Here is a 22,586-nt window from a genome sequence, read left to right as displayed (position 1 = left end):
TCAAAACAGAAACATCTCCTGCCGGAAATGAAAAACGAAGAAGCGCGTTCTTCTTCTACGTTTTTTGACACTGCCACACCGCCACCGCTCGACAGCTTTCGAGTTCCTGGAGGAAAAACAAAGCTAGCTAGCGACAGCAAATACAATTTGTGAGGAACTATTGATAACGTAACCTTAGTTTTGAACGCAGCACGCCACATGAAGTAAGCTGAACACCTCAGAATTTTCAGTGCTTGTTAGAAGTGTACCAGTGTCGTTTTAAGTGCAGCGTTTGCGAAGATGGAAAGAAGCAAAAACTGCTAGCCGGTAGCTAGCTTAGCAGCAGTAGGATAGCTTAGTTTGCTAACGTGTTTTATTCGTGTTCAGTACTGACAAATAAGCTGGTTGTTGTCATATTCCAGTGCACTCCCTGAAAGACAGCGTGTCATGTTATTTAATGGCACACGATGGATATATATATTAAAAACAGCACCGGCTTTAACTTTCTGTTGAGTAGCTTGTTCAGCTACCTAGCTAGATGACAAAGGCAACCCATGCTGTGGTTATGAGGGGTGACTGATGGAAAGCCGGCACATACGTCTGAAAAATAAATATCTAATTTAAAAAAACCAAACAAACACATTTTAAATTGCTAACTGTGCAAAAATAAACAAATAAATAGCATCTTTAAGAGTCATTAGGATAAAACATCACTTTGTATAAGCATGGGTAACTTTATTTATTCTCTCCTTCAAAAATGCTAGAAAACCGCATTTGTGTTTTTTTTTTACCCCCAGATTCAACTGCATGCTGATGAGACGGACAATGCTCCATGAAGAGTTTTGGATACTCAAAAAGTGGTTAGTCCACCAGGGACATCATCGGGCACTGGAGCACAGATAACAACTCCAAACTGGTGTGTTTTATTGACTGGGAGTACTTGTTGCTGCTTCATCATCCATCCATCCATCCAGGCTATTGCAATAGAACAGTTAGCTGTGTGAAAAAAGTTTCTCTGAACCCAGGCCAGTCTAAATATGCTTATTTGGCCAAGGATCAGACTAGGCGTTGCAACTATTTGTCTTTACTGTTTCCTACCAAAGTACAAGCGCTGTGATGAATGCCAGGTCTTCATTCTTTTTGTGTGTGTGTGTGTGTGTGTGGAGGTGTGTGTTTGGGGGGTGCAAAAGGTGACGGTAGAGTATTCCAGAGAGACACTGATTGGAGACAGCAGCTTCTATAAGGTAAACAGGATCTCTTCCTGAAGGCCGAGGGAGGTGCTTCTCAAGGCCCCCGCAGACAATACTCTGGGTATTATTAACGGAAACTGCTAAGAATAGAGAGCAGGGGAGCAAGGTGGCTCCTCTGCCGGTCATGTTGTTTGGGTTAAACAGGCCAAAACGGAACATCTTAAGAAAAGTGACTTCTCAAGCTTGCATACTGGGTGTGGCAATTTAGAGGGTTTTATCTGGCTCTGATGTACAGCAGAGGTAAGGGAGATTAGTTGTGGGTTGCTCTTGGCTGTTTATGTATGGAGGACTTGTGCTTTGCAATTAGGATTTGTAAGTACAAGAATTTTTCATACTTGACTGGAGCATATTAATGTGTAGTTTGAAATAAGTTTTGTTTTGTGCGCTTTTTTTTGTTTGTTTGTTTGTTTAATTTTAGATTTTGGATTTATTTTAAGGCAACTGCATGATTTGGGCTGGTCCAGCAATACCCCCCAAACAATTACCTAGCTACTGATGGAAAGAGTCTCTGTATGTTTGTGTGTCTGTTATCCACTTTTCTCAGACTTTCATCACATCTACTTCACACTGCAATAATCAATACTGAGGACACAAGGTGGCACATTCCAGTAATAGGATAAATATTTCCTGTAATGTATTACTGTACTAATTTCAGTATTACTCAAATACGTATGCTGTTACTCGTGTTGCATAAGTATGTCAATTATCTCCATGATGGGTGGACTTGCTAGAGTTCATGTGATCTGCAACTTTTGAAGAATGGAGACATTAACATTAGTTGAATTTTTATTAGTGTATGACTGATTTGCTGATGGGCAGATATTATTGGGCAGTATATTGCCGATCTGTCAGTATCAGCACTCTGCAACTTTGCTGTTGGCAACACGTTTGTAACAGCACAAACACAACAACCAGCTAACTGTCAGTGAGTAAATAAATTACTTAACATAACAGATTTTAGGAAAATCTGTACATGTTTCTTGTATCTGAAAGAAAAAAAATATCAGCCAATATATGAGTATCAGATTTTTAAATCACCAAATATCAGTATCAGTCTTAAAAATCTTGTATCAGTCGGGCTCTAACAACCACATATTAACTAACTACTACTACTAACAAAGAAACCGGAATGATGTTAAAGCTGAGTGTGTGCCAAACCCAAGGAGTGATTATCAGTCAGGCTTTTAACACTCTAGCCTCCATTTGTACCGCTACCTGTTTCTATGATAGCATCGCTTTGGCCACAGCATTCTTCTCTTTGGACTGGTGTTCATCATCTTTACTGTTGCCCTTGTGTTAATACTTAAACAGTAAAAGTAACATCTTGTGTTTGTCCTCATTAAGATGAGGATTTGTGTCAGTGTGTGGGACTGTAGTGTAATGTTTGTATTGTTAACTGGTGACAGTGTGACAATTTACATTATGTCAGACCATCTTTATGTAACAGCAAGTAAATAAGTAACAAATTGAATTAATTTTTAAAATTAATCATTGTATTGTGTGTTTTAAAGTAACTACTCCAAATGTGGTGGGTATTTTAAGCCATTTAGATAAGCGGTCCTTATACTTTGCTTCAAAGTTGTTTTCTGTCATGGTTTCACAACAGTGTACTTTCAGTGATGATGTCCTGAGTGGGTAAGCTATGGGACGGAAGCCTGTCTGCGTGTGTGTGCTGCCCAATGTGAAATTGTCTTTGCTGCAGGAGTATCGATAAGGCAAAGAGTCTGTTTGCCCTTACATAACAGAAGTCTGCATTTTGGCTGGGATTTTTAGTCATTTGATAAACAAAAATGTATTTCATATTCATACTCAAGTAAATTACTTCCCACATAAATTAAAATTAAAAGAAAACTGGTTAAAAATATTTATATACCACTCCTGATTAACTCCTTCCTTTGGTGGGTGCCAAAACCTTTTCTTATGCATGGAACCCTACCTCAGAGTATTCTTGTTCATTGATAGGCCAATATGGGTAATGAAGCCAAGCACATGTGTTAAAGGGATAGATGAGTGTTCATGTTGTCTCATCATTATATTATCAAATCAAGCCCTCATTAGTAATAATGGATCTATCAATAATGTGAAATGGTAACAAAGCAAAATTTTAATACAGGTTGTTGTCTAAATGCATGACTGATTTACAATACTGTCTTTATCTGTATTTTTTTTCCCCCCATTTTAAAATACTGTATCAGTATATTTGCAGTTTTGGTCTCATATTTTATATTCTAATCAGCCTCAGAAAGAGGTGAAATGTATTTTTCATTACTCTGATGAATATCAGACCTATAAATTTTGTCACGATTAAACAAGTGTGAAATTATTGCTCACCTAACTTGGTCATTTATTATGTTTATAGCCTGCATTCATATTCAAGGCTGCTGTCTATCTTCTTTCTTTTTTTTTTCCCTTTCCTTAATGGGGACATCCCACTAATACTTCTCCTTAATCTTGTAGGAGTAATTTAAAATACAGACAAATTGGCTTTATATTTTATTGATTGCCATTTGGCCGTAACATTTGAAACGCCTTGTCTGGTATGACAGTCCTTTGAGAGCAAGATTAATTGTGCCTGTTTAACAATAGCTAAATCAATAACATGGTAGCCCACCAAGTAAAGTCAAACAGCAAAGTCTTTGTCACAATCACTACTTCATTATTCCTGACAGCCTTCAAATTAACCATGGTCAGTGTTCTGATGTGCGACCTTGTTAGTTAGATTTATAGTATTGATTTCTTTGCTTGGTTTTGTGCCGTGGTTTAGGCAAAGGTTGCTTAAGCGTTATGGGGGAAGGGGCGTTTAGTTTTTCTCTTTGTGAACAGTCATTTCTGTATTGTTTTGATGTTTGACAAGGCTCTTTGAGTCACCAGATCACTGTCTACAATTAAATTCTCTTTGTTCCCACAGATAAACCATGATCCCCATCACAGAGCTGCGGTACTTTGTGGACACACAGCCAGCTTACCGCATTCTGAAACCTTGGTGGGATGTCTTCACTGACTATATCTCCATTGTTATGCTCATGATTTCTGTGTTTGGGGGGACACTGCAGGTGACCCAGGATAAGATGATCTGCTTGCCCTGTAAATGGGTGGTCAATGAGACCTGCAAGAAGAACTTCAATTCAACCCTGACGTCATCACTGTTCATGGAGCCCAAAGGGATCCAGTATGATTTGGACCGCCACCAGTACAATTATGTTGATGCTGTGTGTTATGAAAATACATTGCACTGGTTTGCCAAGTATTTTCCCTACCTAGTATTACTCCACACCCTTATTTTCCTAGCTTGCAGCAACTTTTGGTTTAAATTTCCACGGACTAGCTCCAAACTAGAGCATTTTGTATCTATTTTGCTAAAATGCTTTGACTCCCCATGGACAACCAGGGCACTATCGGAGACAGTGGTTGAAGAAAGTGACCCAAAACCAATGAAAATGAACGGCTCAGTGGACCACAAGGAATCTGTAATAAGTGAAGATGTAGAAGCAAGTGTTCCTATGCTTCAAAAGACAAAGTCACGTTTTGAGCAAGGCATTGTAGATAGAACAGAAACAGGAGTTTTGGACAAGAAAGAGGGTGAACAGGCAAAAGCGCTGTTTGAAAAAGTGAAGAAATTCCGCATACATGTGGAAGAAGGAGACATTGTATACAGACTGTACATTCGCCAGACTATCATCAAAGTCATCAAGTTTATTTTGATAATCTGCTACACAGGGTATTATGTCCACGATATTCAATTTAGTGTTGACTGTTCGGTAAAAATAGAGAGCCTGACTGGTTACAGCGTGTATCGTTGTGCTCACCCACTCGCCACACTTTTTAAAATCTTAGCCTGTTTCTACATTAGTTTAGTGGTGGTGTATGGTTTGATCTGCATGTACACACTTTTCTGGATGCTTCGGCGCTCCCTAAAAAAGTACTCCTTTGAGTCAATCCGGGAAGAGAGCAGCTACAGTGACATACCTGATGTGAAGAATGACTTTGCATTCATGTTGCACATGATAGATCAGTATGATCCTCTGTATTCTAAACGCTTTGCCGTATTCCTCTCAGAAGTGAGCGAAAATAAGCTGAGGCAGCTCAACCTCAACAATGAGTGGACACTGGATAAGCTTAGGCAGAGGATAACTAAGAACTCTCAGGAGAAGTTGGAGTTGCACCTTTTCATGCTTAGTGGCATTCCAGATACAGTGTTTGATCTGATGGAGTTGGAGGTTCTTAAACTGGAGCTAATCCCAGATGTTACCATTCCCCCAATCATTGCCCAGCTGGTTAACCTGCGAGAGATGTGGCTTTATCACACCCCGGCCAAAATCGAAGCTCCAGCGTTGGCTTTTTTGCGTGAAAACCTAAAGTCTCTGCACATCAAGTTCACTGACATCAAAGAAATCCCGTTATGGATCTACAGTTTGAAGAATCTCAGTGAGCTCCATTTGACAGGTAATCTCAGTGCAGAAAATAACCCTTACATCGTCATCGATGGGCTCCGGGAGCTCAAGAGGCTCAAGGTTCTTCGCCTGAAGAGCAATCTCACTAAGCTACCTCAAGTGGTCACTGATGTGGGCATGCACCTCCAGAAGTTGTCCATCAATAATGAAGGAACCAAGTTGATGGTGCTCAATAGCCTGAAGAAGATGGTAAACCTGACAGAACTAGAGCTCATTCGCTGCGATCTTGAACGCATACCACACTCAATCTTCAGTTTGCACAACTTGCAGGAGATTGACCTGAAGGATAACAATCTGAAGACCATCGAGGAGATCATCAGCTTCCAGCATCTTCATCGCTTGGTCTGCCTTAAGCTCTGGTACAACCAGATTGCCTACATTCCTATTCAGATTGGCACCCTAATTAACCTGGAGAAGCTGTACCTGAACAGAAACAAGATTGAGAAGATCCCCAGCCACTTGTTCTACTGCCGCAAGCTGCGCTTCTTGGATTTGAGCCATAACAACCTAACCTATATCCCAACAGACATTGGCTTCCTCCAAAATCTTCAGCACCTGGCAGTGACAGCCAACAGGGTAAGTGATGGAATAAGTGCTGTTTCCCATCCATTTTAATCTTTCCTAATTGTAGATTGGAGGTTATCATTAGTGCTTTATGTGTATTATTTATTACTAAAACAATAAATTAAGCTGGAAATCATAATCTCTTTTCCATTCTTTCCCAATGGACCCCCCCCCCCCCCCCCGACTTTAAAATACAGATTGAGAACCTTCCCAATGAACTCTTCCAGTGCAAGAAGCTTCGCACTTTGAACTTGGGAAACAATTGCCTGCAGTCACTACCATCACGGTTTGGAGAGTTGACTGCGTTGATACAGCTCGAGCTTCGAGGAAACCGCCTGGAGTGTCTGCCAGTGGAGCTGGGAGAGTGCCGACAGCTGAAAAGAACTGGTCTTGTGGTGGAAGAGGATCTGTTCAACACACTGCCCACAGAGGTCAAGGAACAGCTATGGAAAGCTGATAAAGAACAAGCTTAAAAAAGGTTTGCATCTGCAAGTAAAAACAGGTATTTACATACTGGGTCTAGACATAGACATTGGTCCCAGATGCTTGCTGTAACAGGCAGTATTCCTGCTGCAGTGTGCTGTTTCTAAGGTTGGGTATCAAGGTCAGTTTGGCAGAACCAAAATCCTGGAAACTTCTGGTTGTCCTGTTAGTCCGTTTCATTTATTAATTCCTTGGCAAACAGTTTCTCAGGCCTTTACTTTATAATCCAGTAATTATGCTTTTTAGCAATAATGTAGCTGTGACAGTGTGATCAGAATCACGTGTTTACATTTATGATATAGAAATCAGCGTATGCAAAACTCTGAGCCAACTTTACTAAAAACAGAAAAATACCACTGCTCAATATTAAAATAAGGTTTAATACACTGAAATGTTCTGTCAAGCAATGAGATAGAAGAATGATGTCCAAGACCTCTTTATTTCTGTGTACAGGCAATAATCACCTGCTTTGAGTTACAAAGATACTATTGAGTGATTTGATAGTATGACTTAACAAATCAGGGATAACTAGTGGTGGGTAGAGGATGAATATACTGAGAGCCTTGCATCTAAAGGTGACTTACAAAGTGGGAAGAAGAGGGCCATAGAGGACACTGTTAGCGCTGTAGAGCTAAAGCTCTAGGGGGGGGGGGGGGGGGGGGGTGATAATTTGATGTAGACAGTTTGACAGAATGGAAATGTTGTTTGCCTCGTTCTGTGGGCAGATGTGTGTTTGATCAAGTGCTGGAGGAAAAGCAATTATTCTGCTGAATATCAGTTATTGGACTAGCATTAAAATTACATAAGTGAAGCATATCAGAATACCCAACCCTTAATCAACAAATGCTTAAAGCTTTTGAATGAGATGAGTCATTTCTGTTTGATAAGAATTCTGATTAAGTTTATACTGAAATAACACAGTGCTGAAATTGAAATGGAGCCTGCAAATATTTGTAATGTGTCTGTTACATGTGGAGGCTGAACTGAGACCAGGTTTGTGTCTGTTAAAATGAATCTCTGGTGGTCTCATAAGCAATGATAGCTCAATAGCTACAAATAAGAAAGAGCAGACATGTCATGTCTTCAGATTTGTGTTTTAGGCATGGTTGTCTATGACATTGTAATATTATATTTCTACCTTGATAGGATTACAGTTACTTTAATATTGCTGGACTGCATGACTGTGCAGTGAAGGAGCTGCTCACCTGCGTGTGAGGAAACAAACAAACATCCGAAATGTAAAACGTCTGAATTGTTACACATTACTCACTGAGCTGAGGATCGACTTCTAGTTTACTGTTCTATCAAAAAGCAACACAACACTAACCATTCCTGAAAACCAATAGTAAATACATTTAAATTGTACTTCTGCAGAATCAACCTACATTCCATCTAATGGAAAGAAAATCTTACAAAATAATTTGTCAGCAGTGGGAAAGATTATGAATTTTCATCATTTTTGAAAAGTCGTGTCGATCAGATTAGTTGCCTTATTTTCTCCTTTCATTGTTATGGATTGATTTTGTTATTTATGAAAGTTAAACTCTCTTCTGAACATCTTTTTATTCAGTTTATTCTCCTTTGAAGAGCTCCAGTCTAGTCGGCCCCAAATGATGATGGAAATATTGTTGCCATATTCTGCAGTTATTTTTCACTTCTTTTCTTCTTTCACTTTCAGAAGCGACCATACTTGACACCAATATTTCATTTACAAAAACATGCAAGATATTTAGTGTCTTAAGGTGATACCCCCCACACTCCCCACCCATGACACCACTTTGTGACATTGGCTGTGTGACTTTAATTTTGTTGGTAAATCTGTTCACCAGTGTTACAGCAGGGAGCAAAGCTCGCAATTCAACCCGTCCACTAAAACATCTGTGAGGCTGTTGAGTTTAGATTTTAGTTACTGAAGATGCACAAAGTCATTTAGGGAATAAAAGTGTAGTTTATAATTCATTGATTATTTTTTTTTTTTTTTAGCTCATCTGGCCAAAAGACTGTTGACCTTATGCCAGGCGTCCGTGGTCTATTCTTCATCTACAGTTCACAAGAATCACTTCTTCTTCTACAATGTTAGTCAGAATTTAATCAAACTTGAGCTACTGCGTCATTGGCATTTCCTCTGTTTGTATGTTTGTTTTAGCACCAGATTTCCAGATGCACATATTGCAGAAACTGGTCCCTGCTAAGGAACATAGATAAGAGTTTGTTTTTTGTTTTTTTTTAATCAATCAGACTTACTTTGGACCTACGTGATAAAAGTGAGTTACTGCCTCCAAGCAAACAAGACCCACCACATTTATCTTCTCAAAATTTTGACTTTATTCCTCATGAATGAAGACAATTTTTATTTTCATCTTTCTTAATTTTTAATTAAGAAAGCTAAATCTGTGGGTAAAGTTTGACTTGCTTTGCCTGATTGAGAGCGGCTGTTGTGTGTTTGTGTTTTGACACAGTAAGTAAGACGAAGCTAAAAACGTGGACTCTGAGATCGATGCAGCACAACACACAACAGGGGTTCTTGTGTTTACCCGAGAAAAACACCAGTCTGTGTTTTAATAGAGACACTAACATTTCAGCTATGTGCATCTATGTTAGTGACATGGTTAGCTATGCTATATTGTGCAATATTACATTTATTTAAGCTATATTGGTTAGTAGCTATATAGGTTTCTAATGTGCTGTATTGGTTTGGTCACGTTGGTTTTGCTATGAACATGGTGAGAATTTCAAGTGAAGTAGATCAGAGATTGTTGAGCTTACAGAAAGCTTTTGCACTGTAGCTCCTCTTCCAGAAGTTGCACAGATTAATGCATACACATACAAAAACATGCTTGGGGTGTTTTCCAGTGTGGGAAGGTTTCCCTGGATGACCACGAGATTAAACTTAGATTAGTGTTTATGTTTTTATACAGAAGCACTCCCAGAAAGTCGAACTGATTTTGGTCTGCAGTGGCACCCACAACACATCAGCAATAGACTTATTTAGTAAGACAATCAGCTCTTGTCATTAATGACATCAGAAAACCTCGTGTCATATTTGAAGTGTTGCAGTCAGTATTGTAAATAAGTGGTCAGTACATAATGCACAGTGAGTGACATCATTAAATATATTTGTCTCAGTCACTTTTTCCTCTATTTTCCTTTTTTATTATTTGACTGAATTTATTATTTTCATTTTGACAGCTATTAGGATTATTATAATAGAACTAAATGTCTCAGGAAACCGGCCAGTACTCACTTATTTTTTTGATTGCCTATTTTTTTATTATTATTATTATTGCTGGTATTTGTATTAATTTAAACTGTTGTGATAACATTTTTATATTGAATTTCTATACATTATTTTCTGGTTTGGTGTATTTAATATTAACGGCTGAATTAAAACAAAATGTGTTTTTAAAGAAAAACCACTTTATTTGACCTTGATTGTGTTTCTGTCAAAGATCTCATGTCTGAATTTTGTCTTCATTGTGAGAAATGGACACAGTCTGAGTGTGTTTACTGTATATATGTTTAAATAATGGGACCTTCTCACCCCTTGGTTTCCATGTTTGTCTTTTTTTCCTCTTTCTTTTGGGTACAAAATTATTTTTCCACTTTTCTCAGTTACAATCAGAAGTGTTGCTGATTTTTCTTTTCTTTTTTTTGCCAAAGGAACATCATCAATGCATCAGTGCTGGCATGAACCATGAGTGAGCTTGAATGTGTCTCTTCCTGTCTCGTACACACTGACTCCAGTGGAATAAAAACAAATAAAAATAGGCCAAATTTGTCTTGGTGTTGGGCTTTTGGCACAAACTTTTCTCAGAAATTGCTCACTGTAGTGCTAATGAGATTTACACTGAAGATTTTATGAACTCATTTGTTCTCAGGGATTTTACACCAGCACGGAGAACAGGTCATAAACGCAAACCTTGAATACTCCCAGAATTTTCATTAGGGGTGATGCTGTATTTCAGCTCATTTTCTACTGACATGATAAAGAACCCCTTTAACACCAAACGTTGAGCTGCCATCTAGCTTAATGACCTTCATCTCTGCTTTTTGCCAGTGTCTACCCAGCTCTTAATAGCATCACCACAGATGGGTTAAAAATCACAAAGGTTTAGTTTCCATGGATGTGGGTTATGCCTAATCCAACATTAAATACTTTTCTAACAGAGATCTTCCTTTTTTTCCTTTGAGTCTGTAACTATGACTGGAACCCTACTGAAAGTGTTGCTGGGCCACCAGAACAGCTTCAGTGCAAAAACACCGTTCTTTCAGCCGGCATTTCCTCCTGTGGGCTTTCTGTGATGGTGGTGGAGGGCACTGTCCAGATGCCCTTTGTGACACAACCCCAGCGGGAATTTGTGCCTCCAGCTGGACTTGAACCAGTATCCTTTCACCATACTGTAAACCACCACAGTATGGTGCCACTGGCACTGTCCAAACTATACCAGTACAAAATCTCCCATAGGTGTACAACTGGACTGATAGTGGCTGCAAAGACCCATTTCATACTACAGTTGCACAAGAAAAACTGACCAAAACTACTGTGACAACATGCAATGAACTTGCTATCTTGTCAGGTGGGGGCCAGGTCTGTGACAATTCAATGCAATTACAAGGCAACCACAGATTTTTCCTAGTCGCAAGGACGTGGCTGCCCTATTTTTGCTCTAGGGTGACTGAGCCATTAATGATGAACAATGACACTTTGTGCCCTCATGGACAGAGCCATTGTCGTCCAGGAAGATACCACTCCCATCTTTACAAAATGTTTATCACAGGTTGAAGGTGATCACTCAGTAAAGTTTTTTTTTTGCAAAGACCATTTCCAGTAACTGGGCAAGTGAGCCCAAACCATGCCAGCGAAACGCCCTTCCCCTCAGTGATGGGGTCAGGGGTTAATTTTTCTCCTTTAGTTTGTCACCTGTTTACTTGGCCACAATATAGTAAGTCAACCACACTCAACCATCGGGCTGTAAAGGGTCATTTTAATGACCTGAAACACAGTAATAAATGCAAGAGTAATTTTCATTTCGATATATATATAGAGAGAAAGAGAGAGCGCTTTTTTTTAATGGCTGCAAATTCATTGCGGAACTATTCAACGCTGGGTACCCATCCCCACACGGACACGTTTCTTCGACGCACTTGGTCTCAGACTCAACATTTGAAATGGTGAGTTTCATTGTAGACATTTCCAGCCGCTTTCAGTCAAAAACAAATGAACTAATATTACGTTTTAGTGTAGCTAATCTGGCTACGAGTCCAGCAGACGTGTAATGATGTGGTTCTTTGCTATAATAGGCTAAGCTAGTGTGGATTTTGAAGTTGAAGTTGAAGTTCGGGAGAATTTCCTGTACTTAATGTTTTTGTTGTTATCGTCTATTTTTCAGGCTGTTACTCTTCACACAGATCTAGGAGAAATTAAAATTGAACTGTTCTGCGAGCGCACACCGAAGGCATGTGAGGTAAAGTTTTATACTGCATTTAAACGACGACAGCAGTAACCAAACTTCACATTTGAGCTCCTCTCCAAGCTGTATGAAAACGGAGCTTTACTGTGACTTGAAGCTTGCCACCTATGCGTTAATGTACGCAGTGTTCAGCTTATTAAAATAATTAAAAGGCCCGTTTTAGTTGAAGTCTCTTTATGTAGGAAACGAAGAGAACTTTACCTCAAGATATGACCAATAACTGAGATGTGACTGTTTTTGAAATTATTGCACTCTAATGTATCTAATTTTTATGGTAGTTTCATTTTAATAGATATAATATCGACCGAAAAAACACAACCTGAAAGTTACAAATTGATTTGCGTGCCACTGAGTGAAGAAATTATTTGATCCCCAAGCAAAACATGACTTAGCAAGTGGAGAAACCCACTGTTGGTGAGTACAGCGGTAAGACCGTTCTTGTATTTGGTCACCAGGTTTGCACACATCTCAGGTGGGATTTTAGTGCATTCCTCTATACAGAAACTCTCTAAATCCTTTAAGTTTCTTGGCTGCTGTTTGGCAACTCAGAGCTTCAGCTCCCTCCACAGATTTTCTAAAGGACAGGTCGTCTACTAATTAGAAGGTTGGTGGTTCGATCCCTGGCTGCTCTAGTCCATGAGTCAGAGTATCCTTGGGCAAGATACGGAACCACTGAAGTTCGGGGTCCGAATGTTAGCTATAAATCACTTAGATGTAGGAAAAAAGTGTTTGTATGAATTGTTGTATAAGCACTTTGAGTGCTGAAGTAAAGTATGAGAACCAGTCCATTCCTGTGTACTTTGGGCCTGATCCACCACCTTTCTCCTGATCATCCTCACTCCATTAGACAAGCTATTGCATGGAGCTGCAGACCGAGGGCAATTTATTGTCATTTTATATTTCTTCCATTTCCAAATAAGTTGTCACCTTCTCACCAAGCGTGTGATGATGGTCTTGTATCCCATTCCAGCCTTGTGTACATCTGGGATCTTGTCCCTGATGTCCTCTGACACCTCTTTGGTCGTGCCCATGGTGGTGGAGAGGTTGGAATGGAAGAAATTGATTCTGTAGACCGGTGTGCTTTATACACATAACGAGTTGAGATCAGGAGTATTTTGATTGATTGTGATGTGGCACCCAGCCAGTCTGTGAGGGCCAGAATTCTGGCTGAGTTGTAGGGGATTGAATACTTATTTCACTGAGTGACACACAGATCAATTTATAACTTTTATGTAATGTGTGTTTTATTTTATTTTTGGCTGATATTCTGCCTCTCTCCATTAAAATGAAACTCCCATAAAAATTAGAGACTCTTCATTTGTTTTGAAGTGAGCAGACTTACAGATGGTCCTAGATTCAAATCCAGTCTGGCACCTTTCTGTGTGGAGTTTGTATGTTCTCCGCATGTTTGTGTGGGTGCTCCAGCTTTCTCCCGCAGTCCAAAGACATGCGTGGAGTTAGGTTAATAGGTGATTATTAATTGGCTGTTGGCGTAAATGTGAATAAAAAAAGATGATAATCATAATATTTATAGATTTTTTTTTAAAAGTAAGTACAAAATAAAATGTAAATCCAATCTCCAATCCAATCCAATCCAATCCAATCTCATTGTACATCCTGTATAATGACAATAAAGGCATTCTATTCTATTCTAAAATATCTGGAAAAAAAAAACTATTATATAGTGAGACATTAAAGTTGAACAAAATCAGGGAAGGCCCCACATTACAAATATGACTTAAGACATTTTGAAGAGGTTACTGACCTGATTTCCTCGGGCACATTTTCCATTGCAGCTGATAGAAGTCGTCTTTGTGTGCACCTGGTTCAGAAATGCATTCCAGCGTGTCACAAGACATCAGAGACCTTAAAAGTCAATTTCAAAACCAGTTCTAAAATATTCTGCCCGCAGTGAGGCTGAAATAGATGTGATGTGGTCGCCTCTGACAGCTCTTTACAATCTGGAGTCAGTTTTGTGTCAGGTAGATGAAGATAGCCGAGGCTTAAGGAGGATGAGGATGGTAGATTCTGTTTTAGAAGCATTTGGAAGATGGTAACTAAAAACATGACAGAAGAATTTGTATTAAATGGTGCTGCTGTATTATTATAAGTATTATTATTATTTTACAGAACTTTCTTGCTTTGTGTGCCAGCGGATTCTACAATGGCTGCGTCTTTCACCGAAATATAAAAGGCTTCATGGTTCAGACTGGAGATCCTACAGGTGCGAGACTGTTGTTACCTGAAGTGTCAAAAAGAAATATGCTCACTTTCCTGCTCATTGCATCTTTCTTTTCATTAAAACTCCAGGCACAGGTAAAGGAGGAACAAGCATATGGGGGCGTAAATTTGAAGATGAGTTCAGTGAACACCTAAAAGTGAGTAAATCCTATAGCAGCTGGTTTGAGTTCGTTGGTTTTACTCGAGGGTTCTGTGACGGGAATGTTTTTGTGTTCTTCCGATTTCAGCATAATGTAAGAGGAGTGGTTTCCATGGCAAACAACGGCCCCAACACGAATGGCTCTCAGTTTTTCTTTACCTATGCCAAACAGCCTCATCTGGACATGAAGTACACAGTCTTTGGAAAGTAAGCGTTTTATACAAGTCAGAAAAACAGGTTTATGATTACGTGAAGTGATGTTAGAGAGAGATTGGAATCTAAAGGATGTATCCTGTTTTCTGGTAAACCTAATATGTGTCACTGTGACTTCAGGTGACATGGAATCATTAGCTGACATGTTACTCTCAAACATTTAGGATCATCGATGGCTTGGAAACACTGGATGAGCTGGAGAAGCTGCCTGTGAATGAAAAGACGTTCCGACCGCTGACTGAAACCCGGATAAAGGACGTGACCATTCATGCTAACCCTTTTGCTGGATAGCAGATATTCACTTTGAGATGCTAGAAATCGGAGCGTACCCAGACAGTAGCGGTGGGCAGGAAACCGACTTCAAATTTTCTTACCAAAATTCTTTTATTTTTAAAATCTGCATTTTAAAGTGACTTTGAGTTAAACTGTAATATTTGATAGGGTGTAGTTCCTGATTTTGAAGCTTCATGTCAAAATTAAAAAAAATGGGGGGGGGTATTCTGTTCCTTTTAAACCATAGACTATTGCAAATATGGACACAGCTGTTGTGATGTCACCCTTTGGTTGGTGAAGTCTCGCTCTCAAGGCTCCAGCTCAGTGTTTCAAAGTTGTGTTTTGAAACCGAATGTCACAAGTTAGAGGTGGAACTGATGGTGAAACTGAGGAGCCACACCCATCACTGACATGACTAATAAGCCAGTGGAAATACCCAGCATAATTCTTAGTTGTATTTTACAAATTGAACATCATATTTTACTACGATGATGTAAAACTATGCGGCTGAACCCATGAAGCTATCAGGAAAGTGTTGACTGAGGTCACATAGCAGGAGACCTGTCCTTTTCCAGCCGTAAGAGTCGCCTCCTGCTGGCCATTAGAAAGAATGCAGGTTTAAGGCACTTGAAATTGGCTTCACCTCTGACCTTACAGCTCTGTTCATGTTTTATTCTGTCTGTGCTTTAAACCCATTTTGAAAAAGGCTTTGAAATGAAGCATAATTCATTTGCTGATTCCTCTCCATTCATTTGCAGTTTAGTCCAAAAAGAAAACATTTTTTTTGTACAACAATGCTACATTCATTTTATTTTATTAGCATGCTGTATAAAGAAATTGCCAATGTTGTGTACTAAATAAAACTTTTTTAATAAATATACGTTTTTTAGATCTTTTGCATGAAGTAGTATTTTCGCAAACGTCCACTTCATATGTTGTAGTCCTATGAACTACTTTGAACTACAAATAAGTCGGTGCCGAGATTACGTCATATTACGCCATCAGTAGTGGACAAATTGTGCCACACTAAACCTCCCAGGAGTCATGGCCACAGGTGATGCATTTAAAGTAAGTTTGCAGTTCTTCATTATTGCCTTTTGTCATAATTGAACTAAATTACGGCTTGTTCTTACCTCGGAGAAAGATTTGGAGGTTTTTGCTGTGTATTGTAGGTGTCTTCTCTGAAGGGGAAAGTGACGCTGATAACTGGTGCCAGCTCGGGGATCGGAGCAGGTACGAGCGTCCTGTTCGCTAAACTCGGAGCTCTCCTGGCTCTGAACGGCCGCGACGTGGAAAACCTCAACAAAGTAGCCAAACAGTGCACAGAGTGTGGAGCCGCTGAGGTACGCAGCGTGGTTTGCTTTATGAACTTCATACATCATGACTTAGATTAGGAACTGTAGATGTCTGCACACGGTACCATAATGTAGTTATTTATGAGCATGAGTTGGAATACGGGGCTGTAATAAGAATATTCTACTCGTTTTTATCCATTAATGGAGGCTGGTGTGATCTCCTGTCAGGCTAAGAGCTTACCGTTAAATTTGGGGTAAATTTACTGAGCAGAACCTGTTAAAATTAAGTAATTATTATTGTAACTACATCAGATTTACAAAACCAAACATGTACTGGAGATGCACTTACTGGACACTTTGTTGGGTACACCTTACTAGTACCTGGTTAGACCCCTTTTTTGCCTGCAGAACTGCCTTGATTCATGGCATAGATGTAAAAACATGAAGGGAATATTTTCCAGAGATTTGGGTCCATATTGGCATGATGGGATCACACAGTTGCTGCAGATTTGTCAGCTGCTCTTCCAGGATGTGAATCTCTCATTAAACCACATCCCAAAGGTGCTTTATTGAGTACTGTGAACTTATTGTCATGTTCAAGAAACCAGTTTGAGCTTTATGACATCATGTGTTATCCTGCTGGAAGCAGCCCTCAGACAATGGGTACACTGTGTCAGTGTCAGTTTCTTTTATATAGCACATTGAAACAACCAGAGTGGACCAAAGTGCTTCACAGGCATCCAAAAAAATAAAATAAATGCCATACATAAAAGAAAAAACAATAAACAAAAATACAGACAAAATATAACTTAATAAATACAAGATGTCAAGATTAGCTCGAATTAAAAGCCAGAGAGTAGAAATGTGTCTTGAGCAAAGACTTAAATGTAGAAACAGTCCGAGCAGTTCTAATATGAGATGGTAAGGCGTTCCAGAGGCTCAGCACAATAACTGAAAAAGCTCGGTCACCTCTATTTTGAAGTGTAGTTCTTGGAATTTTTAGGACCATCTGATTGGCAGACCTCAATGCTCTGACAGGAGTATGAACATGAATAAGATCACACAAATACAGAGAGGCCAGCCCGTTTAAAATCTTAAAACCAATCAATAAAATCTTAAAATTGATCCTAAAATTGACAGAAAGCCAATGAAGTGAAGCTAAAACTGGAGTAATATGCTCACGCTTCCTCGTCCCTGGTAAAAGTCGAGCAGCAGCATTTTGGACCAGTTGAAGCCGACGAAGAGATGAACGTGGAAAACCTACACACAAAAGAATTACAATAATCCAGTAATGACATGATAAGAGTATGTATGACTCCTTCAAAGTCATTATAAGAAAGATAGGGCTTCACTTTAGCCAACAATCTCATTCGATTTCATAGGAAAATAAATCTGAATGTCATCAGCAAAGCAATTAAATTACAGGTTATACTTCCCAAAAATAGATCCTTGTGGCACACCACAGGAAAGAGAGGCTACAGAAGAAGAATATTTGCCCATATTCACAGAGAAACCTCTGTCAGTCAGATAGGTACTGTGGTTATAAAGGGATGGATGTGTGTGTGTGTGTGTGTGTGTGTGTGTGTGTGTGTGTGTGTGTGTGTGTGTGTGTGTGTGTGTGTGTGTGTGTGTGTGTGTGTAAGTCACCTTTCTTCCCCATTCTGATCCTCGGTTTGAACTTCAGCAGGTCATCTTGACCATGTCTGCATGCCAAATTGCATTAAGTCGGTGCCATTAGATGGCTGATGAGATATTTCCATTAACGGGCAGTTGAACAGGCGAACTAACAAAGTGGCTGGTGAGTGTAAAGAGGCTGTTTTTATGACTGGTGAAGAATTTGTTCAATGTTGAAGGTATACATTTTGACAGCTCTATAAATAATTTTAAAGCCAATTCTTAATGAGAGGTGTGTGTGTGCATGCAGCCCCTGCTTGTTCCTGGAGACCTGACTGATGAGGAGATCGTGAAAAAGACGGTGGAGCAAACTGTCGCTCACTTTGGCCGGCTGGATGTGCTGGTCAACAGTGCTGGCATCCTGGCAATGGGCAGTATCGAGACAACAGATCTGGCTCAGTATGACAAGGTTATGAACGTCAACGTGAGGTAGGAGGCCTGTCTTTGTGATGAAGATGTGTTAGTATCAATGGCACACAGACACACAGTGGTTGGTTAAAGGACTGGTTGGATGTAAAATTGGGAAAAATATTGTATCACATGCATAAAATAAATGTATTTAAGACAGAGTAGAGGCCCTGGACCATGGAGCAGTGGAAGAAGATGGCCTGGTCTGATGAATCACGCTTTCTTTTGCATCACGTGGATGGTCGGGTACATGTGTGTCCTTACCTGGGGAACACCTGGCACCAGGATGCACTAAAGGGCATTAGACTAGCTGGCAGAAGCAGTACAATGCTCCTTAGTTCCTGCCATCCATGTGGATGTTACTTAAACATGCACCACCTACCAAAGCATTGTTGCAGACCTTGTAAACCCTTTCATGGGAACAATATTCCCTGATGGCTGTGGCCTCTTTCAGCAGGATAATGCATTCTGCCACAAAGCAGAAATGGTTCATTAACAGTAGAGGAGTACAAAAGCAAGTTTGAGGTGCTGACTTGGCCTCCAAATTCCACAGTTCTCAATCCAATCAAGCATCACTGGGATGTGCTGGACAAACAGGTCCGATCCATGGAGGCTCCACCTCACAACTTACAGGACTTAAAGCAGGGGTGGCCAACTCCAGGCCTCGAGAGCTGGTGTCCTGCAGGTTTTAGATGTGTTCCTGGTCCAACACACCTGAATCACATATAGAAGTCATTAGCAGAAATCTGGAGAACTTGACTGCATACTGAGGATGTAATACAACCATTTGATTCAGGTGTGTTGGATCAGGGACACATCTAAAACCTGCAGGACACCGGCTCTCGAGGCCTGGAGTTGGCCACCCCTGACTTAAAGGGTCTGTTGCTAACATCTTGGTGCAGATATCACAGCACACCTTCAGGGGTCTAGTGGAGTCCAGGCCTTGATGTGTCAGGGCTGTTTTGTCAGCACAAGTGGGACCAACACAATCTTAGGCAGGTGGTCATAAGGTCATGCTTGATTAGTGCGTATAGTTCACATGGCCAGTCCTTCTAATGTAGGACCCATTTATTCCTGCATTAACTCCATTTGTGCTGTAAAAAGAAGTTAATATTCAAACATAATTGTAGTTTACAAGAAAACCAGTGCTGCGCAAATACAGATTTCACACTATCATTATCCACATGAGCATTATTGTGACGGCAATCTTCAAACATCTATTGCCGCTTCTGCAGGATGTAGTTTCCAACTTGTGCTCTTAGGAGGCAGCTTACAATTCCTTTTCAGTGATCAAAAATGAGATGGACGTAAAGGCAAAAAAGAGGTTATTTATTCCACACCGACCTGGTAACTTTACAATGCGATGTCTCCTGTCGGCGTCCTGGTTAAACTGTTAAACTGCCGGCGACGGTCAGAAAACTGTTGCTCCACATCCTGCTTACTAGCTAAACTCCCCGTTCTGCCTGGGTTGGCTTCACTACACCCTCCCCTTCACAACAAAACCCACATTTTACGACAACAAAAACAGATTCATAGCAGCAGGACAAACCAATGGAGCACAACATCCCAAATTACAATTTAAACAATCAAGATCAAACACAAAGTGATACGAATTAAAAATTATACCAAAATACTTAAATGCGGCTTGATACATATATTTATGTAAATACAAACAAAAATACTGGCCTGAATTCTCTACGGCTCTAATAATTATATCAGCAGAATCATTTATCAGAAATATAGATTTGTTTGAATTTAAGCCTATTTCACTTGCTCAAGTTTGTAAAGCTATGAAAGATATTGATGACAAAAAGTCTGGAGGTCCCGATAATCTTGATCCTTATCTCTTAAAGATCTCATTGCATATTATTGCAGAGCCAATCACTTACTCCCTTTTTAATCTGAGTCTTCGGTCCAGCTCCATACCTAAAATGTGGAAAGCTGCCTATGTTCTCCCACTACTTAAAGGCAGAGATCCATCCATGTTGAACAATTATCGTCCAATATCTAAACTTTCAGTTCTGGCTAAAATCCCTGAATCTCAGGTAAATCTGCAGTTAAAGCACTTTTTATCTGCTAATAATATTCTAAGTGACTTTCAGTCTAGTTTTAGAACTGAGCACAGCACCATTAATACTGCCACAGCTGTGATAAATGATTTTTATGTGCCATGGACAGGACACAGCATTGCATTGCTTTATTTGTGGATCTGTCTAAGACATTTGACTCAGTGGATCATAACTTGCTGGTGGAAAAAATCGAACTCAATCAGATTCACGGCCTTCTACATAGACTATCTTACCGAAGGTGTCCCACAGGGTTCCCTTGAGGGACCCAGTTTATTTTCTGTTTTTTTATAAATGATTTCTGCAAGAACATTCCAGCAAAAATACTTCCTGGTAAAATACAGGTAATAATAATAATCAGCCATTTAGATGAAATGTATCCTGATTAACGTGGGTGTTGGTGGAATGCTGCGGTTACGACTGGTAAATCCATTTGCAGATGTTAGGATGTTAACCGCCCTTTGCCAGCTGGTGATTGGTGGTTACACTAAGTCATAACTTCATATTTAATATGCAAAGATATTTCAAGTAATTTTAGTTCATATGTCACAGATCTGTATACCACCTGACCCAACTTTGTGTACCGCACCTGATCAAGACCAAAGGCTCCATCGTCAATGTATCCAGTGTGAACGGACAGAGATCAGTGGGTACTCTGCATGTAGACACAATATTTGAACAGCACCAACTTTATATATGAAGCTATGTGTTATAAAGCATGTTTAAGAAGTGATTTTTCTCTCTGTAGTTTCCTGGTGTGTTGGCCTATTGCATGTCCAAGGCTGCTATTGACCAGTTTACACGTTGTATAGCACTTGGTGAGTTGGTTTTTCTCCTCATGTGGACATAAATGTAAAAGTTTGCATTGGAACCTAAGAATGGAATATCATATAACTGCTGTTTTATTTCAGAGCTGGCATGCAAGCAGGTTAGAGTGAACTCTGTCTGGTAAGTGCAATAAGTCTTGTATTGTTGCATCGGTTCACGTTTAAGATCACATTCATTCCTCACTTTTCTTTCGAGCAGTTTTTCAAACATGTAGTGCAGATGTATGTGGACTTGATATGTATATAAACTAAGCTTCCTGTTCAAACCTGAAGTTTGTTACATGGTTGTTACATACTTTAGTTTAAAAAATGGGGACAGTAGATTTATTTTACAGCATAACACAACAAAGTCAACATGGCATAAAGTATAAAACACTACTGAGCAAGTATGACATGCTGCAGAGCCGAAATCTAATGTCCCCATATGAGGATGCGGGGTCTTGGTAGGTTAATGCATGTGTTCTGATTGTCCCAAAAAAAAAATCACTAAAATTAATTGAGCATTTCTGGTTTTATCTGTTCAGCCCTGGTGTGATCATCACAGACGTCCACAAGAGAGCAGGACTAAATGAGGAGCAGTATGTCCAGGTAATATTTAATTTATTCAGCTGAATACATCTTGGTTATGCGACTCGACTGTAACACGAGGTTATCTTAATTGTCAGCCAGCAACTTAACCAAAAATGTAACATTACATTTGTCTTCTTCTTTGTATCTTCTCACCACCAGTTTCTTGATAAGTGTAAGCAGACCCACGCCCTCGGTCGACCAGGTGAGGTGGAAGAAGTGGCCCACAGCATTGCTTTCCTGGCTTCTGACGCTGCCAGCTTCATTACTGGAGTCAACCTGCCCATTGATGGTGGTCGTCACGCCATGTGCCCAAGATAAGACCGTGTATGTTACGATGCAACACTGTGCTAATATAATACTTTTAAACACTTGGTTTGCCTGTGTTTTTTGTATTGCATAGGGCTGCAGTAAGGTTCAATGATTTTTCTTCATCTTTACAATGGTAGCGCCTGGCATGACATCAAATTTCCACACGTGAAATAAATAGGAGACTGCAGTGTCACAGGTAGGCAGTTTAAATGCATTTATTTCTTTGATGAAAAACTTGCTGCCTACCAACAAAGGTTTGAGACATTTTATTGATTAACCAATAAGGTGTTAGACTTCAATGTCTGTACAGACCAAACACTGTTAGCTCATGTACCGTGGTAGGTAAGTGTTGTATAGTGTAGAAAAGAAAAGA

At 39.8% G+C, this 22,586-nt stretch overlaps 3 protein-coding genes across 5 annotated transcripts; all 3 read left to right on the top strand.

The window, feature by feature from the left end:
- The first annotated feature begins 79 nt into the window (after window positions 1–79).
- On the top strand, window positions 80–10,494 carry lrrc8ab (leucine rich repeat containing 8 VRAC subunit Ab). 3 transcript variants are annotated; one of them, XM_030738089.1, is made up of 5 exons: window positions 80–203; window positions 777–895; window positions 4,138–6,256; window positions 6,442–6,722; window positions 8,711–10,494. In XM_030738089.1, exons 3-4 carry the CDS (start codon window positions 4,145–4,147, stop codon window positions 6,715–6,717), a joined length of 2,388 nt encoding a protein of 795 aa, XP_030593949.1. In that variant the 5' UTR covers window positions 80–203; window positions 777–895; window positions 4,138–4,144; the 3' UTR covers window positions 6,718–6,722; window positions 8,711–10,494. The 3 variants fall into 3 exon arrangements, with proteins under 3 accessions (XP_030593949.1, XP_030593948.1, XP_030593950.1); XM_030738088.1 differs by having other exon boundaries at window positions 6,442–6,746; XM_030738090.1 differs by lacking the exons at window positions 80–203; window positions 777–895; window positions 8,711–10,494 and adding an exon at window positions 1,515–1,541 and having other exon boundaries at window positions 6,442–7,342.
- A 1,368-nt stretch (window positions 10,495–11,862) lies between these two features.
- ppil3 (peptidylprolyl isomerase (cyclophilin)-like 3) lies at window positions 11,863–15,859 on the top strand. Its single transcript, XM_030737283.1, has 6 exons — window positions 11,863–11,899; window positions 12,118–12,192; window positions 14,329–14,422; window positions 14,509–14,576; window positions 14,667–14,785; window positions 14,956–15,859. The coding sequence occupies exons 1-6, from the start codon at window positions 11,897–11,899 to the stop codon at window positions 15,080–15,082; spliced, it is 486 nt and encodes a 161-aa protein (XP_030593143.1). The 5' UTR covers window positions 11,863–11,896; the 3' UTR covers window positions 15,083–15,859.
- Window positions 15,860–16,072: 213 nt separating this feature from the next.
- On the top strand, window positions 16,073–22,423 carry LOC115785555 (3-oxoacyl-[acyl-carrier-protein] reductase FabG). The gene is made up of 8 exons (XM_030737282.1): window positions 16,073–16,132; window positions 16,237–16,407; window positions 18,284–18,462; window positions 21,060–21,153; window positions 21,256–21,325; window positions 21,419–21,455; window positions 21,859–21,922; window positions 22,064–22,423. Exons 1-8 carry the CDS (start codon window positions 16,109–16,111, stop codon window positions 22,220–22,222), a joined length of 798 nt encoding a protein of 265 aa, XP_030593142.1. The 5' UTR covers window positions 16,073–16,108; the 3' UTR covers window positions 22,223–22,423.
- The last annotated feature ends 163 nt before the right edge of the window (window positions 22,424–22,586 follow it).

Source organism: Archocentrus centrarchus, chromosome 9 (assembly GCF_007364275.1).
Source record: "Archocentrus centrarchus isolate MPI-CPG fArcCen1 chromosome 9, fArcCen1, whole genome shotgun sequence".
NCBI lineage: Eukaryota > Metazoa > Chordata > Actinopteri > Cichliformes > Cichlidae > Archocentrus > Archocentrus centrarchus.
This window is presented reverse-complemented; position numbering and strand designations above follow the sequence as displayed.

Excerpts from the sequence above, each read along its gene's own strand:
- lrrc8ab (XM_030738089.1), top strand. The coding sequence starts at position 4,145 with ATGATCCCCATCACAGAGCTGCGGTACTTTGTGGACACACAGCCAGCT. Across the intron at positions 6,257-6,441 it reads TGGCAGTGACAGCCAACAGG|ATTGAGAACCTTCCCAATGA; the intron begins GTAAGTGATGGA and ends TTTAAAATACAG.
- ppil3 (XM_030737283.1), top strand. Across the intron at positions 14,577-14,666 it reads AGTTCAGTGAACACCTAAAA|CATAATGTAAGAGGAGTGGT; the intron begins GTGAGTAAATCC and ends TTCCGATTTCAG. Across the intron at positions 14,786-14,955 it reads AAGTACACAGTCTTTGGAAA|GATCATCGATGGCTTGGAAA; the intron begins GTAAGCGTTTTA and ends TCAAACATTTAG.
- LOC115785555 (XM_030737282.1), top strand. The coding sequence starts at position 16,109 with ATGGCCACAGGTGATGCATTTAAA. Across the intron at positions 16,408-18,283 it reads CAGAGTGTGGAGCCGCTGAG|CCCCTGCTTGTTCCTGGAGA; the intron begins GTACGCAGCGTG and ends GTGTGCATGCAG. Across the intron at positions 21,923-22,063 it reads ATGAGGAGCAGTATGTCCAG|TTTCTTGATAAGTGTAAGCA; the intron begins GTAATATTTAAT and ends TCTCACCACCAG.